We start from the raw sequence: 15176 nt of genomic DNA, 5'->3' as shown, positions 1-15176 counted from the left end.
GATGAGAGTTTCTTCAAATTTCTAACTGACTACAGTAATGTTCAATAGTAGAGACTAGAGATTTAGCTCAGTTGGGAGAGTGCTTGCCTTGCATGCACAAGGCCCTGGGTTCAATCCCCAGCCACACACACACACACACACACACACACACACACACACACACACGAGTAGAAATTAATTATCCCATAATCTGTGATCATGTGAGAGTTACAAGTATTCCAAACCTTTAAAGTTACCTGTAAGAGGTACATGATCTATGTAAGGGCAAATTCAAGTGCCCATTCTTTTTTCCACAGAAAGTCCAAGAGGCATGCAATAGAAAGCCACAGCTATCAAGAATTAAAGATGCACAGAATGCTTGAACTGACACAACTGACAAATCAGAGTCACCCCTTTCCACTGTGATCCCATCATATGGGAATACTCACATAATTTTTCTAAACTCTATAGCTTTTCCACCATGATATCATCCTCTTAATGGGCTTGACACTAACATTCTAAAATCATCCCATGAGTCACTTCTATAAAACTATTCCTGTCTTCTTCTTTCATGTTCTTAAAAAATTCTGAGCATAGTGATATTACAGCCTCATAAGAGAACAATCTTGTTGGTAAGAGAACTCATTACATGCCTTGGGGACAAGAAACAGGTTCATTAAAAAGTGTTCCCATGTAGCCCTAGTGGCTAGCAGAAAGTATGGCTATATAAGCAAACTACTAAATACATTAACATTTACTATGATTGAGAACTAATATATTACAACTTTATTATTGATGAACTAGGATAAGACTGAAATGTATCCTAAAATAACTACAACTAAGAAAGTAAGAAAAGGATTTTAAAAGTGCATAAAAATAGATACTTTTAATATTTTTTTTATATTTATTTTTTAGTTTTCGGCGGACACAACATCTTTGTATGTGGTGCTGAGGATCGAACTGGGCCGCACGCATGCCAGGCGAGCGCGCTACCACTTGAGCCACATCCCCAGCCAGATACTTTTAATATTTACCATAGGTTTAAAAATAGATTTTGGGTTTGGTTGTAGCTCAGTGGTAGAGCACTTGCCTTGTACATGTGAGGCACTGGCTTTGATCCTCAATATCACATTAAAATAAACAAAATAAACATACTGTGTCCAATTATAACTTTAAAAAGTACTAATAAAAAATACAAAGGTATTGTGTCCATCTACAACTAAAAAAAAGAGAGAGTTAAAAAATAGATTTAGGGGCTGGGGTTGGGGCTCAGTGGTGGCATGCTCGCCTTGCATGCATGAGGCACTGGGTTCGATCCTCAGCACCACATAAAAATAAAGACAATAAAGTCCATCAACAACTAAAAAAAAATAGATTATATTATAAATACAAGGGACCTCTATCTTTAACTTTACATTGATTTACACTGATTTTTCTTGTATGCAGAACTTTACTTTTACTACTTGTTTAGTTTTGAATATCCCCTTTCCACAACTACGTCTAAGGAAAGGGTAGGTTAGATCCCAAGCAATTTCCTCTTACAGGGCAAAAGATTATTACCCAACCAGGTGAGAAAATCCTATTTTAGCCGACAGCCTCCCACTGGTTCTTTGGGGGGGGGGGGGTGATATGTGAGTATCTCCCCTTCATAAAGAAAATGACACTCACAGGGTCTTGATAATAGAAGAAGTATACCTAGAAGCCATCACTTATAGGATTACTTACACAGAACTTATTTATTTTCAAAGAAACTGCTTCCTTAATAAAATATTAGAATAGGGTTGAGTGGAATTATCTCCATTAGAAATCTGAGAAATAATCTGAAAGCATTCATTAAAAAATTTAATATAGGACTGGATGAATTTATCTGTAGACAAAGATTAAAAACTAAATGAATCTGTTAATAGAAAAAAAAAATTTTTCTCTGCTTTTCCAATTGTTGATAAATTTCTCTTTATAAAAGTATTCCAAGACTGGGGTTGTGGCTCAGTGATAGGACGCTTGCCTTAGCATCACATATAAATAACCAAAATTAAAAAAAAAAAATCCATTTGCAACTTAAGGAAAAAAAGTATCCCAGTTAACAAGAAAATAACAAAGTAACACCCTTTAAGGATGAAAAATTTATAAAACATATCTATTCCAACTTAAAAATTAAACATCCATGTGTTTCCATTACAAAGAGAAACAACCTAAAATTATATACCTCCTCATGAAGGAAAACCATATCATCTATGAAGTACTATGACAAAAAGAATTCAACTGAATGTAATCCTCTGGATCTAACCCTCAGTTGACTAAAATTTAGAAGACCACTAAATTGATTTCCTGCAAAATCCCAAACATGAACAATCCTATAAGCTAACTTTAAGGTGTGTATGTATTAAAAAAAAAAAAAAAGCAAGGAAAAGAACCAAAAGAAAGATGGCTGTAGGGGCTGGGGATGTGGCTCAAGCGGTAGCGCACTCGCCTGGCATGCGTGCGGCCCGGGTTCGATCCTCAGCACCACATACCAACAAAGATGTTGTGTCCGCCGAGAACTAAAATAAATAAATAAATAAATTCTCTCTCTCTCTCTCTCCCCCTCTCTTTAAAAAAAAAAAAAAAAATCAACCTTTAAAAAAAAAAAAAAAAAAGAAAGAAAAAAGAAAAATAGCTGTAGATTTTTACACACTTAAAGAATCTTGGCAACCAAACACAATGAGTAGACTACAGACAGACTCAAATAAGATAAAAATCATCCTGGATAAAATTAGGGAAACTTGAACACTCTAATAATTGTTCAGGGCTGGGGATGTGGCTCAAGCGGTAGTGCGCTGGCCTGGCATGCGTGCGGCCCGGGTTCGATCCTCAGCACCACATACAAAGATGTTGTGTCCGCCGAAAACTAACAAATAAATATTAAAAGAAAATTCTCGGGGGCTGGGGATGTGGCTCAAGCGGTAGCGCGCTCGCCTAGCATGCGTGCGCCCCGGGTTCGATCCCCAGCAGCACCACATACCAACAATGATGTTGTGTCCGCCGAGAATTAAGAAAAAATAAATAAATGTTGAAATTCTCTCTCAAAAAAAAAAAAAAAAAAAAAAAAGAAAATTCTCTCTCTCACTCTCTCTAAAAAAAAAAAAAATTTCAAAGATTATTGTTAATTTTACTTGTGATGGTAACAATAGCATTATTATGCTTTTTAAAAATTTCTAAAAATTTCGATTTCAGAAATAGTCAGCAAAATATTTTTTTAATTTTTATTAGTTATTGATGGGCCTTTATTTGCATTTATATGTGGTGCTGAGGTTTTTTAAAATATATTTTTAGTTGTAGATGGATAGGATACCTTCATTTTATTTATTTTTATGTGGTGCTGAGGATCAAACCCAGTGCCTCACACATGCTAGGCAAGCATACTACCACTGAGCCACAACCCCATCCCTTAGCAAAATATTAATAGGTGAAATTATATAAGCCAGGCGCTGTGGTACATGACTACAATTCCAACTACACAGGAGGCTAAGGCAACAGAATCCAAGTTTAGGGATAGCCTGGACAACTAAGCAAGACCCTGTCTCAAATAAAAAAGAGATGGGCTGGTGATGTACCTCAGTGGTATAATACCCGTGGGTTCGATTCCAAGTATCAAAAAGAAGAAAAAAAAAAAAAGAAAAAAATTATGTAAAGATAAAAATGTATGATGGTAACTGATGATTCACTGTATTATTCTTTGTAAACAGGTTTTCCACAATAATTAAAATGGTTTGCTAAATAATGATTTAATAATATAGACTTAAGCTTTCCAGAATCATCAGTTTACTATATAAATAAAAGAAGCATTTAAAATGCATGGATATTAGAAAAATTTTAAATAAAGAAATCAGATCAAGGGCTGGCTGGGGTTGTAGTTTATTGGTAGAGCACTTGTCTCGCATGCATGAGGCCCTGGGTTTGATCCTACGCACCACATAAAAATAAATATAAAAATATTGTGACCATCTACAACTAAAAAAAAAAAGAAAGAAATCAGATCAATTAAAGATTTTATTTTTAAATTACCAAGAATTTTTTTTTTAAGAGAGAATGAGAGGGGCTGGGGATGTGACTCAAGCGGTAGCGTGCTGGCCTGGCATGCGTGCGGTCCGGGTTGGATCCTCAGCACCACATACCAACAAAGATGTTGTGTCCGCCGAGAACTAAAAAATAAATATTAAAAATTCTCTCTCTCTCTCTCTCCCCTCTCTCACTCTCTCTTAAAAAAAAAAAAAAGAGAGAGAGGGGGACAGAGAGAGAGAGAATTTTAATATTTATTGATTTTTTCTTAGTTCTCGGCGGACACAACATCTTTGTTTGTATGTGGTGCTAAGGATCGAACCCGGGCCGCACGCACGCTAGGTGAGCGCGCTACCGCTTGAGCCACATCCCCAGCCCAACCAAGAATATTTAAGGTTAGATTTTTAATGTAGCTCAGTGGTAGAGTACTTGCCTTACATATGCAAGGCCCTGGATTCCATCTCCAGCACCTCACCATCCTAAAAAATAAATCTTGAAAAACAAAAATATTTATTTATTTATGTATTTATAGTTGAGCCACAGCTCCAGCCCCCATAAAGAATATTTAAGTAAGTTGTTTTCCTTTTAGAATATGAAAAGATAGTTGAGCTTGCCCATAGAAATGCAAATGAAGGGTATAATTACAAAATATTTTTAAACTATCTCAGGCAAAGATCAAAACATAAGCAAATATAAAATACCAACAAATACTCTGGTGGCTAGTAAAAGGGGATAGGGCACACCATCAATACACTTTTATACATATAAATTAGTACTATTAGAACATGATTTGGTGACCACTGTGTCCCCAAAGCTCATGTATGAGAAATAATCCTAGTGCAACACTAATGGGAGATGGGACCTGATGAGAAGTGATTAAAGTCCTTATCTCAGGAGAGGGTTAGTTGTCTTGAATAGACTTGGGAAAGGGGTACAGAAGTAAAGTTAGTATGTCACACTCCAAAAGGGCCGTCAACTGCACAGAGATAATTAGAGCCTGGAAATGGTATCTATATAAGGAAAGAAAGGGGGTCTACTATAAGTTGAAAAAATTATATTCAGTTACATGTGTGAATACTGGAATAAGAAAACAGGTTTGGATCTTTATCACATTATTTAAAAATTTTTAAAAGATAGATGATCACAGGAGCCAGGTTTTTAAAAATATATTTTTAGTTGTAGATGGACAGGATACCTTCATTTTATTTATTTTTATGTGGTGCTGAGGATTAAACCCAGTGCCTCACACATGCTAGGCAAGCACTCTACCACTGAGCTACAACCACAGCCCACAGGAGGTAGTTTTTTTAAATATGATAGTACAATAGATAAGTCTTCTCAACTTAAAAGACAGACACCAAAGCAAGGCTTGATAGTGCACACCTGTAATCCCAGTTACTCAGGGGGCTGATGCAGAAAGATTGCAAGGTGGAGGTCAGAATGAGCAAGACCTTGTCTCAAAATGAAATTTTTAAAAAGAGCTGGAGATGTAGCTTAGCGTTAAAGTGCTTACTTAGCCCCGTGTTCAATCCTCAGTATTGCTAAAAAAGGGGGGAGGGTATATTTAGGTACTTCAAATCTTAAATCAATCTGCAATCTCTTTACAAATGTGCCAGTAATTACCAGGTAATCCAACTGATGATCATATACATAAACTTCAGTTAGGCAAAAATGCCCTTGAGCTATGGAATAACAATAGCTATGGATAACAGTACAGGAGAACAGTTGTGTGGGGGAAGTGTCCAAAGTCAGTAAGAAGCTTTGTTTGAAGAAGGCAGATAAAAACCCTGGCACCCAGTTAACACATATAGCTAAACCCAAGGCCACCAGAAGTCATTAAAACTGGGCTGGGGATGTAACTTAGTGGCAGCTATGCTAACTACTAGCTCTGAATATAATGTACCTTAGAAGTTCATAACATACACTAAAACATTCACAGTGAGTGTACCTTCTAATTTGCTAAAAATGTACACCTATTTGTTATCTATATTCAATTATGTATAAGAAGTAACTTAGAGGGACTGGGATTGTGGCTCAGAGGTAGAGTGCTCCCCTAGCACATGCGGGGCCCTGGGTTCCATCCTCGGTACCACATAAAACTAAATGAATGGTATAAAGGTATTGTGTCCAACTACAATTAAAAAAATAAATATTAAAAAAAAAGAAACAACTTATAAAGACCTTACATGATCATGGATAGGCAGAATTAATATTATTAAAATAGCTATTCTGCTGGGTGCTATGGTACATGACTGTAATCCTAGTGGCTTGGGAGGCTGAGTTAGGAGTATTGTGAGTTCAGCCAGCCTGAGCAATAGGGAGGTGCTAAGCAACTCAGTGAGACCCTGTCTCCAAATAAATTCCAAACAGGGCTGGGGATATGGCTTAGTGGTTGAGTACACCCTGAGAGTTCAATCCCCTGTACCAAAAAAAAAAAAAAAAGGCCATACTACAGAAAACAATAAACAGATTCAATGCAATTCCCATCAAAATACCAAAGAAAAGATGAGGGTCTCATGAATATCAAAGGGAGATCAGTAGAGTTGAGGAAAAGGAGAGAAGGAAGAGAAGGAAAGCAAAAATACTGGGGAATGAGGGCTGGGGATGTGGCTCAAGCGGTAGCATGCTCGCCTGGCATGCGTGCGGCCCGAGTTCGATCCTCAGCACCACATACAAACAAAGATGTTTAAAAAAGAAAAAAAACAAAAAACAAAAAAACCCAAAGATGTTGTGTCCGCCGAAAACTAAAAAATAAATATTAAAAATTCTCTCTCTCGGGCTGGGGATGTGGCTCAAGCGGTAGTGCGCTCGCCTGGCATGCGTGCGGCCCGGGTTCAATCCTCAGCACCACATACCAACAAAGATGTTGTGTCCACCGAGAACTAAAAAATAAATATTAAAAATTCTCTCTCTCTCTCTCTCTCTTAAAAAAAAAATATTGGGGAATGATACTGGCCAAATTATATTGTTATATTATGAGCACTTATGAATATGTAACAACAAATCCCAACATCATGTCCAAATATAATGAAAAAATGGGGGGGGGGTAGTAACTTAGGCCTGGGTATATGGCCTGGTGGTAGACTGCCTAGCAAGCATAAAACCCTGAGTTGATCCCTAACCACACAAGCACAAAAATTATTTTTTGCCTAATAAATGCTACAGTTGTTTGGTATTTTTTTAGGATTCAGGAAAAAAATAAGGCTCTTGATAAGACACAACTTGCTTTTACACTTAATCATAATGTTTATAGAGTCCTCTAGCACCAATCAAAAGAAGAGAATGAAACATTAATTTAAATATCACATCAAGCCATACAAATAAATACAAAAACTTACCATCCCTGTTCGTTTTTATACTTGTAAGCAGCCCCGAGAATATGACACAAGGTGCCTCCAGCTTTGAAATCCATGAAACATTTTGCCTAAAAATGATACAAATCACATTACAAATAAAGATTCTGACAAAATTACTCATGTCTGGATTCTAAGTTTTAGAAACTCAAAGATATAAATGACTGTTAGTTTAATAAACCTCCTTAAATGCTTTCTTGAACAAACTGATTTATAACATTTTTCTGAAAGTAAACTTAGAAAGATTACTTTTTAGGGCTGGGGATGTGGCTCAAGCGGTAGCGCGCTCGCCTGGCATGCGTGCGGCCCGGGTTTGATCCTCAGCACCACATACCAACAAAGATGTTGTGTCTGCTGAGAACTAAACAATAAAAAAAAACATTAAAAATTCTCTCTCTCTCTCTCTCTCTCTCTCTCTCTCCTCTCTCACTCTCTCTTAAAAAAAAGAAAAAAAAGAAATATTAGTATATCAATAAATTTTTCTTCATTTAGATTTTAGTTTGTTTGACAATAGTACGAATTGAGCCCAGGGCCCTGTGCATGCTAAGCAAGTATTCTACCACTGAGCTCTCTCCCTAGTCCCTCAATTATATTATTTTATCAACCACTAAAACATAGCAGAGGGCTGAGGATGCAGCTCAGTGGTAAAAGTAAACCTGGGTTTTTTGAATAATACATACAAGGAAGGCCCTGAGTTCTATCAAAAGGAGAGAAGAAGAGAGAACAGGGGAAAGAAACGGAGGAAAAAAAGAAAGAAAAGCAAAACAGTGTAACTTTCATTAAACTATATTTTAAGTTTATAGTCAAAACCAGTAAAACTATTTTAAAGGGGCTGGGGAAGTAACACAGTGCTAGAGCAATTGTATAGTATGTGTGAGGCCTTGGGTTCAATTCCCAGAGCCACCACAACAAAAAGAGAAAAGAGAAATTGAGATTTGCAGGGGCTGGGGATATGGCTCAAGCGGTAGCGCGCTGGCCTGGCATGCGTGCGGCCCAGGTTCGATCCTCAGCACCACATACAAAGATGTTGTGTCCGCCGAAAACTAAAATAAATAAATAAATAAAGAGATTTGCATATTATGGAACATAAAAATACAGCTCAAATCAAATGTTGAATTCTATATAAATAAAAACTAAATACAAACATCAAATAGGCTAAATAAGATGAAAGTTTGGGCTGGGGATGTGACTCAAGCGGTAGCACGCTTGCCTGGCATGCGTGCGGCCTAAGTTCATCATGTTTTTTATTTTCTTTCTCTGAAAACTATCACACAAAAAAATAATTTCAGAAGAACATTAAGAAGAGAGACAACAAGCAGGGTCAGAAGGAGGAAGGAGGGCTAGGGTTGTAGCCCAGTGGTAGAGCACTTGCCTAACATGTGTGAGGCACTGGGTTCAATCATCAGTACCACATAAAAATAAATAAATTAAAGGTCCAACAACAACTAAAAAAAGAAAAAGAAAGGAGGAAGGAATGCCAGAGTTACTGTTTAATGAGTACAGAATTTCAGTTTGGGCAAACAAAGTTCAAGCCCAGTCTCTGCATCTTAGTGAGACCCTGTCTCAAAATAAAAGATTAAAATATAAAAAAGGGGCTGGGATGGAGATGTAGCTCAGTGGTAAAAGTAAACCTGGGTTGTTACATCTGTAGTACCACACACACAGAAAGTTCTAGAGCTGGACAGTGGTGATACTGATTGTATGATAATATAAATGTACTTAATACCAATGAATTACTAAGGGAAGAATTAGGGGTGTGGCTCAGTGGTAGAGTTCTTGCCTAGCACACTCAAGGTGTGAGTTCAATCCCCACCACTGTAAAAAATATAAATGAATATTAAAATAGATTTTATGTTGTATTTTACCACAATGAAAAATAAATAAAGTTTTTTTTTTTGTACCGAGGAATGAACCCACGGTCACTCTACTGCTGAGCTACATCCTAACCCCTTTTATATTTTAAGACGGTTTCTGATTAGTTTCTTAGGGCCTAGCTAAACAGATGAAGCTGGCCTTAAACTTGTGATACTCCTGCCTCAGGCTCCCAAATCGCTGGGATTACAGGAATGCACCAAATGCCCGGCAATGATACTTTTTAAAATAAAAAATGTAAACAATTGTGAAGATGAACTCCTCCAAATAAGATGATAAATAAACTCTCCAAGTTTGCCTGGATATCCTGTCATTTTTAGATACATGGGTTTTTGAGTTCCTACTTTTTGCCCAACACTATCCCAAGAGCTGCATTATAGATTCCTAATCAAATATTAGTGTGCAATTCTTATCCTCTGACAACTTGTTATTTAGCTGGGAAAATACACAAGTATTTAAGAGGGAAACCCATGAATACATCAAAGGTACTTGTTTCACTAATAAAGTACAAAAAAAATTACAGCAATAGGTCTACTAGAAGAGAATGAGACTCATTTCAACAAAAGTCTTCTCTGAATGCCTAGATGGGCTTAAATATCCTCTTTAAACCATACATGCATATCACTATTCTATCACTGAAACAACTGATTCATCTGAATTATGAACAAGAATAAAATGTTATCTTTTTTTTTAATGAGGGAATGAATGAATTCCAAAGAGATTTTAAAATTAAATGAATAAAATCCAAAGGGATTTTAACAGTGAGTTACATTGAAACATGTCTTCCTAAATTATTTCAGGCCTCCCTACATTGCAGAGGCTGGCTCAAACTTGTGATCCTCCTGCTTCAACCTCCTAAATTTACTGGGATTACAGACATGGCCCAGCTACGTCTGTTTTCTTAAGTGGCTTCAATATAATTAAATTTTTGAGAAAATTCTTATAGTACCTACATCTTCAGGCACTCTGCTAAATATTACAGATTTGAATAAGACACTGTTGGAGGCCCTAAGCAATTTAGGGAGACCCTGTCTAAAAAACAAATACAGTACAACCAGAGAAATGAAAAGTTGTGCTCCATTTGCATACAAGGAATCGAAATGCATTCTACTATCATGTATAACTAAGTAGATTAAATTAAAAAATAAATAAAGTTAAATTAAAAACAAATAAAGCTGGGCACAGCTGTAATCCCAGTGGCTTGAGAGGCTCAAGAATTCAAAGACAGCCTCATCAACTGCAGGGCTCTAAGCAACTGAAACCTCTTCTCTAAATAAAATACAAAATAGGGCTGGGAATGTGGCTAAGTGGTTGAGTGCCCCTAAGTTCAACCCCTGGTACCTCCCAAAAAATTAAAAAATAAATACAGGGCTGGGATTATAGCTCAGTGGTAGAGTGCTTGCCTAGCATGTGAGGTGCTGGGTTTGATTCAACACCACAAATAAATAAAAGTCTACTGATAATTTTAACAAGTTTTTAACATAAATAAATACATAAAAAAATTCACAAATTATTTTTTTCCACTTTGAATTCTTTTATTATTTTTTTTACTTATGACAGTGGAATGCATTACAATTCATATTACTTATATAGAGCACAAATTTTTCATATCTCTGGTTGTATACAAAGTATATTCACATCAATTCATGTCTTCATACTGTACTTTGGATAATTATGTCCATCACACTCCACCATAACTTCTAATCCCATGCCCCCTCCCTTCCCCTCCCTACCCTTCTGCCCTATCTAGAGTTCATCTACTCTTCCCATGTTCCCTCTCCCTACCCCACTATGAATCAGCCTCCTTAAATCAGAAAAAATATTCGGCATTAGGTGTTTTGGGATTGGCTACCTGCAAATGCCATGTTTTTATTATCTTTTATTGCTGAGTAATATTCCACTGTGTATATACAATTTTTTAAAATTTTTTAATATTTTTTTTTTTTAGCTTTTGGCAGACACAACATCTTTGTTTGTATGTGGAGCTGAGGATCGAACCTGGGCGGCAAGCATGCCAGGCGAGCGCGCTACCACTTGAGCCACGTCCCCAGCCCCCAACTTTTTTTTTTATTCCATTCATCTACTGAAAGGCATCTAGGTTGGTTCCACAGTTTAGCTATTGTAAATTGTGCTGCCATAAACATGGATGTGGCTATGTCCCTGTAGTATGTTGTTTTTAAGTCCTTTGGGTATAGACTGAGGAGAGGCATAGCCGGGTCAAATGGTGGGTTCCACTCCCAATTTTCTAACAAATATCCATACTGCTTTCCATATTGGCCACACCAATTTGCAGTCCCACCAACAGTGTATGAGTGTACCTTTTCCCCACATCCTCACCAACACTTATTGTTATTTGTATTCATAATAGCTGCTATTCTGACTGTAGTGAGATAAAATCTTAGAATAGTTACATCTTGGGAGCAAATTTTTACCCTTTTACCCTTCACACATCAGATAGACTACTAATCTCTAGGGCATATAAAGAACTCAAAAAGCTAAACACCAAAAAAACAAATAACCCAATCGATAAAGGGCCAAGAACCTGAACAGACACTTCTCAGAAAATGATATACATTCAATCAACAAATATATGAAAAAATGTTCATCATCGCTAGCAATAAAAGAAATGCACATCAAAAATTTAAAAATTATTAAAAAGGACTGGGGATATTAGTTTAGTGGTAAAATGCCTCTGAATTCAATCCCCAGTACCAAAACAAAACCTAAGATCCATGCTACTGAGAAATATATATTGAACGGAATAGAACAAGACACCTAGGGCTGGGGTTGTGGCTCAGCGGTAGAGCACTCACCTAGCACATGAGAGGCCCTGGGTTCGATCCTCAGCACCACATAATAATAATTAAATAAAATAAAGGTGTGTGTCCAACTATAACTAAAAAATTTAAAAAAAGACACCTATATACAATTTATAGTCAATTCCTCAACAGGTACTAAATCTGAAAAATTACATCATTTCCATTTATATGCTTAAGACTGACAAAAATTCTACAAATGACAGAAGTGTTTCTGATTCCAGCCATATGACAGATTAAATAACAATAAAACCTTACCACTACAAACAACTAGAAATGTTGGATATATGGCAAGTGACTTTCCATCAACTTTCTTTGAGGGCTGAGCAATACTGGGTTGAGGGCTGAGCAATACTGGGGATCAAGTCCAGGGCCTTACACATGTTAGGCAAGCATGTTACCACTGAATCACATCTCTAGTCCAGATATTTTAAATGAGCAGCTAAAAAAACCTAGAAATAAAGCAAACCTGTAGGGGCAAAAATCAAAGAGGAGGGAAAAAAACAAAACAATTCAAAGTCAAAATAGTGATCTTATGTGGTAAAAAATATAATCTTGTTCCTTTTTACTTTTTAAAATTTCAAGTTGGGATGATACTTAATAGCCCAGGCTGGGCTGAACTTGGGATCCTCCTGGAATTACTCCAGTGCATTACCATGCCTAGCCTTCACCCTTGATTTCCTAAAGGTAAGAATTTTACTATCTGTGCCAAGACAAGAAATGAGAACTTAGACCAAAACAAGGGAGAGCGTTGGAACTAATACAATTGCCTGCCACATGTATATAAATCCAAGAGTTTCAATAAGTGGAACCATTAGGGAAAAGATAGGCAATAAAAAATAAATCTGCCTTGCCAATAACAAAGGAGGAAAAGAGTTTCCATCTCAAGATAATTTGTTTGAAACTTAACATTAATCACTTAGCCTGGGAACGACATTCCTAAGAGTAAAGGTCCTCTGAAGTACCTTAAGGAACTAACTACCTAGCCCAGTATGGTGGACATACACCATGTGCTGAATATTGGGGAGGGTAACTGCTTGAGCCCAGGCAAAAATTGAGGCCAGCCTGGGCAACACAGACCTCATTTCATCTGCCACGCGACCAGCGCGAGCTTCATAAAAGAAAGTTCGATGCCTAAGAAATTGCTAGTGAGTTTTAATTAAAGAGACAGACTCTCATTACCTTTATTCCCAGCTCCCAGACGGCTTCTCCTAGCTCCCGCCTCCAGCAACCTAATGCTGGTGGCAAGGTGTACAGAAGAGGCTAGCAAGAGAGGGAGCGCACACCAAGGAGTGAGCTTTTATGGGGAACAAAAAATTCAAGGGAAAATCCCATCCAATGAAGGTTAAGGGAGGCAGCATCCCAAGGTCAGGACCAGCGACTGGGTATTCAGGTGAGTGGCCAGGCATACCGCTTCTGCACAGACAAGCCCTTGTACCTGGGAAAGGGTGAGGAAGGCTCTGATACCTCTGTGTCTAAGCACCTCTCACCCAGCCAGGGAGCTAACTCAAATCACGTGCAAGGAGGATGGCCTCCCATAATTTCAAAGAAAATAAACAAATAAAAATAACTGAAGTAAAGTAAGAACTCTCAACCAAGATTACCAAATTTCAAAGAACCAGAAACAAAATATTAAGTGATTATAAAGAGATAAAACATACAATAAGATTAGAACCACCAGGCATGATGGTGCATGCCTGTAATCCCAGCATCTTAGGAGGTTAAGGCAGGAGGAATTCAAGTTCAAGGCCAGCCTCAGTAATTTATTGAGGTCCTAAGCAACTTACTGAAACTCTGTCTCAAAATAAAAAATAAAAAGGGCTGAGATGTGGCATTGTAGTTAAGCACCCCTGGGTTCAATCCCTGGCACCAAAAAAAAAAAAAGTTGGATACAAAATACAAAATATTCAGATAATAGGAAAAAAATGCTTATTAAAATTAGTGAAGAAGGGGCTGGGGATGTGGCTCAAGCGGTAGCGTGCTCGCCTGGCATGCATGCTGCCTGGGTTCGATCCTCAGCACCACGTACAAAGAAAGATGTTGTGTCTGCCGAAAACTAAAAAATAAAAATTAAAAATTCTCATTCTCTCGCTCTCTCACCTCTCTCTTTAAAAAAAAAAAAAAGAGTCAAGGTGTTGCTATGTTGCCTTGGCTGGCCCCAAATTCCTGGGCTCAAAGGATTTTCCTGATTCAGCCTAAGTAATGGGAACTACAGGTATATACCAGCATAGCAGCTTACAATTTTTTTTCTTTTTTTGATACCAGGGATTGAAAGGGGCACTCAACCACTAAGCCACTTCCCCAGCCCTATTTTCTATTTTATTTAGGGACAGGGTCTCACTGAGTTGCTTAGTGTCTTGCTTTTGCTGAGGCTGGCTTTGAACTCGCAATCCTCCTGTCTCAGCCTCTCAGCGGCTGGAATTATAGGCATGCAACACCATACCCAGGAAAACCACCCCCCTTTAAAAAATATTTTTAATTGTAGATGGACACAATAACTTTATTTTATTCATTTATTTTTTAATGTGGTGCTGAGGATCAAACTCAGTGCCTCACACGCACTAGGCAAGCACTCTACCACTGAACCACAATCCCAGCAACCAGTCCCTTTTATATTTTGAGACAGGTTTCACTATTTGCTTAGGGCCTTGCTAAATTGTTGAGACTGGCCTCAAACTTGTAATCTTCCTGATTCAGCCTCCCAAGGTGCTTCATTCAGGAAGATTTTAAACACTATTTTGAGAGGAAAAAAAGTACATCCGGTCCCACAGGCACTAAGCCATGCATTATTTTTAATTATGGCTTATGCCTAAAAATATTTTTTCTAGTCTCTAAAGTCTGGAAATAAATGGTTTGTTTCCCAGGAGTTATTTAATCACTAGCCAGGGGTAGTGGTTCATACCTGTAATCTCAACAACTGGGGAAGCTGAGGTGTAGCTCAGATGTAGACAGCGTCTCTAGCATGTGTGAAGTCCTGGGTTTGATCCCCAGTACCACAAAAAGAAAAAAATTCAAAAATAATATAAAAAACAGGGAAGTAAATAGTAATGCCAGATTATTCTCTCTACAAAAGCAACAAAACTCACAAATCTTAAAAGGAAATAAAGTATAATCCACT

The 15176-nt window shown here is 37.4% G+C and overlaps 1 protein-coding gene across 2 annotated transcripts in view; it reads right to left on the bottom strand.

The window, feature by feature from the left end:
• Smarcc1 (SWI/SNF related BAF chromatin remodeling complex subunit C1) overlaps positions 1-15176 on the bottom strand; it is a 150631-nt gene that overhangs the window by 124529 nt on the left and 10926 nt on the right. For both annotated transcript variants that reach the window (XM_005332938.5, XM_013361850.4), the window contains exon 3: positions 7356-7441. In XM_005332938.5, the coding sequence (XP_005332995.2) occupies positions 7356-7441 (86 nt within the window). The remainder of the gene's footprint in view (positions 1-7355; positions 7442-15176) is intronic.

The sequence above is a fragment of the Ictidomys tridecemlineatus genome, chromosome 2 (assembly GCF_052094955.1).
Source record: "Ictidomys tridecemlineatus isolate mIctTri1 chromosome 2, mIctTri1.hap1, whole genome shotgun sequence".
Lineage (NCBI taxonomy): Eukaryota > Metazoa > Chordata > Mammalia > Rodentia > Sciuridae > Ictidomys > Ictidomys tridecemlineatus.
Note: the sequence above shows the minus strand (reverse complement) of the source record. Positions and strands in the feature narration are given on the sequence as shown.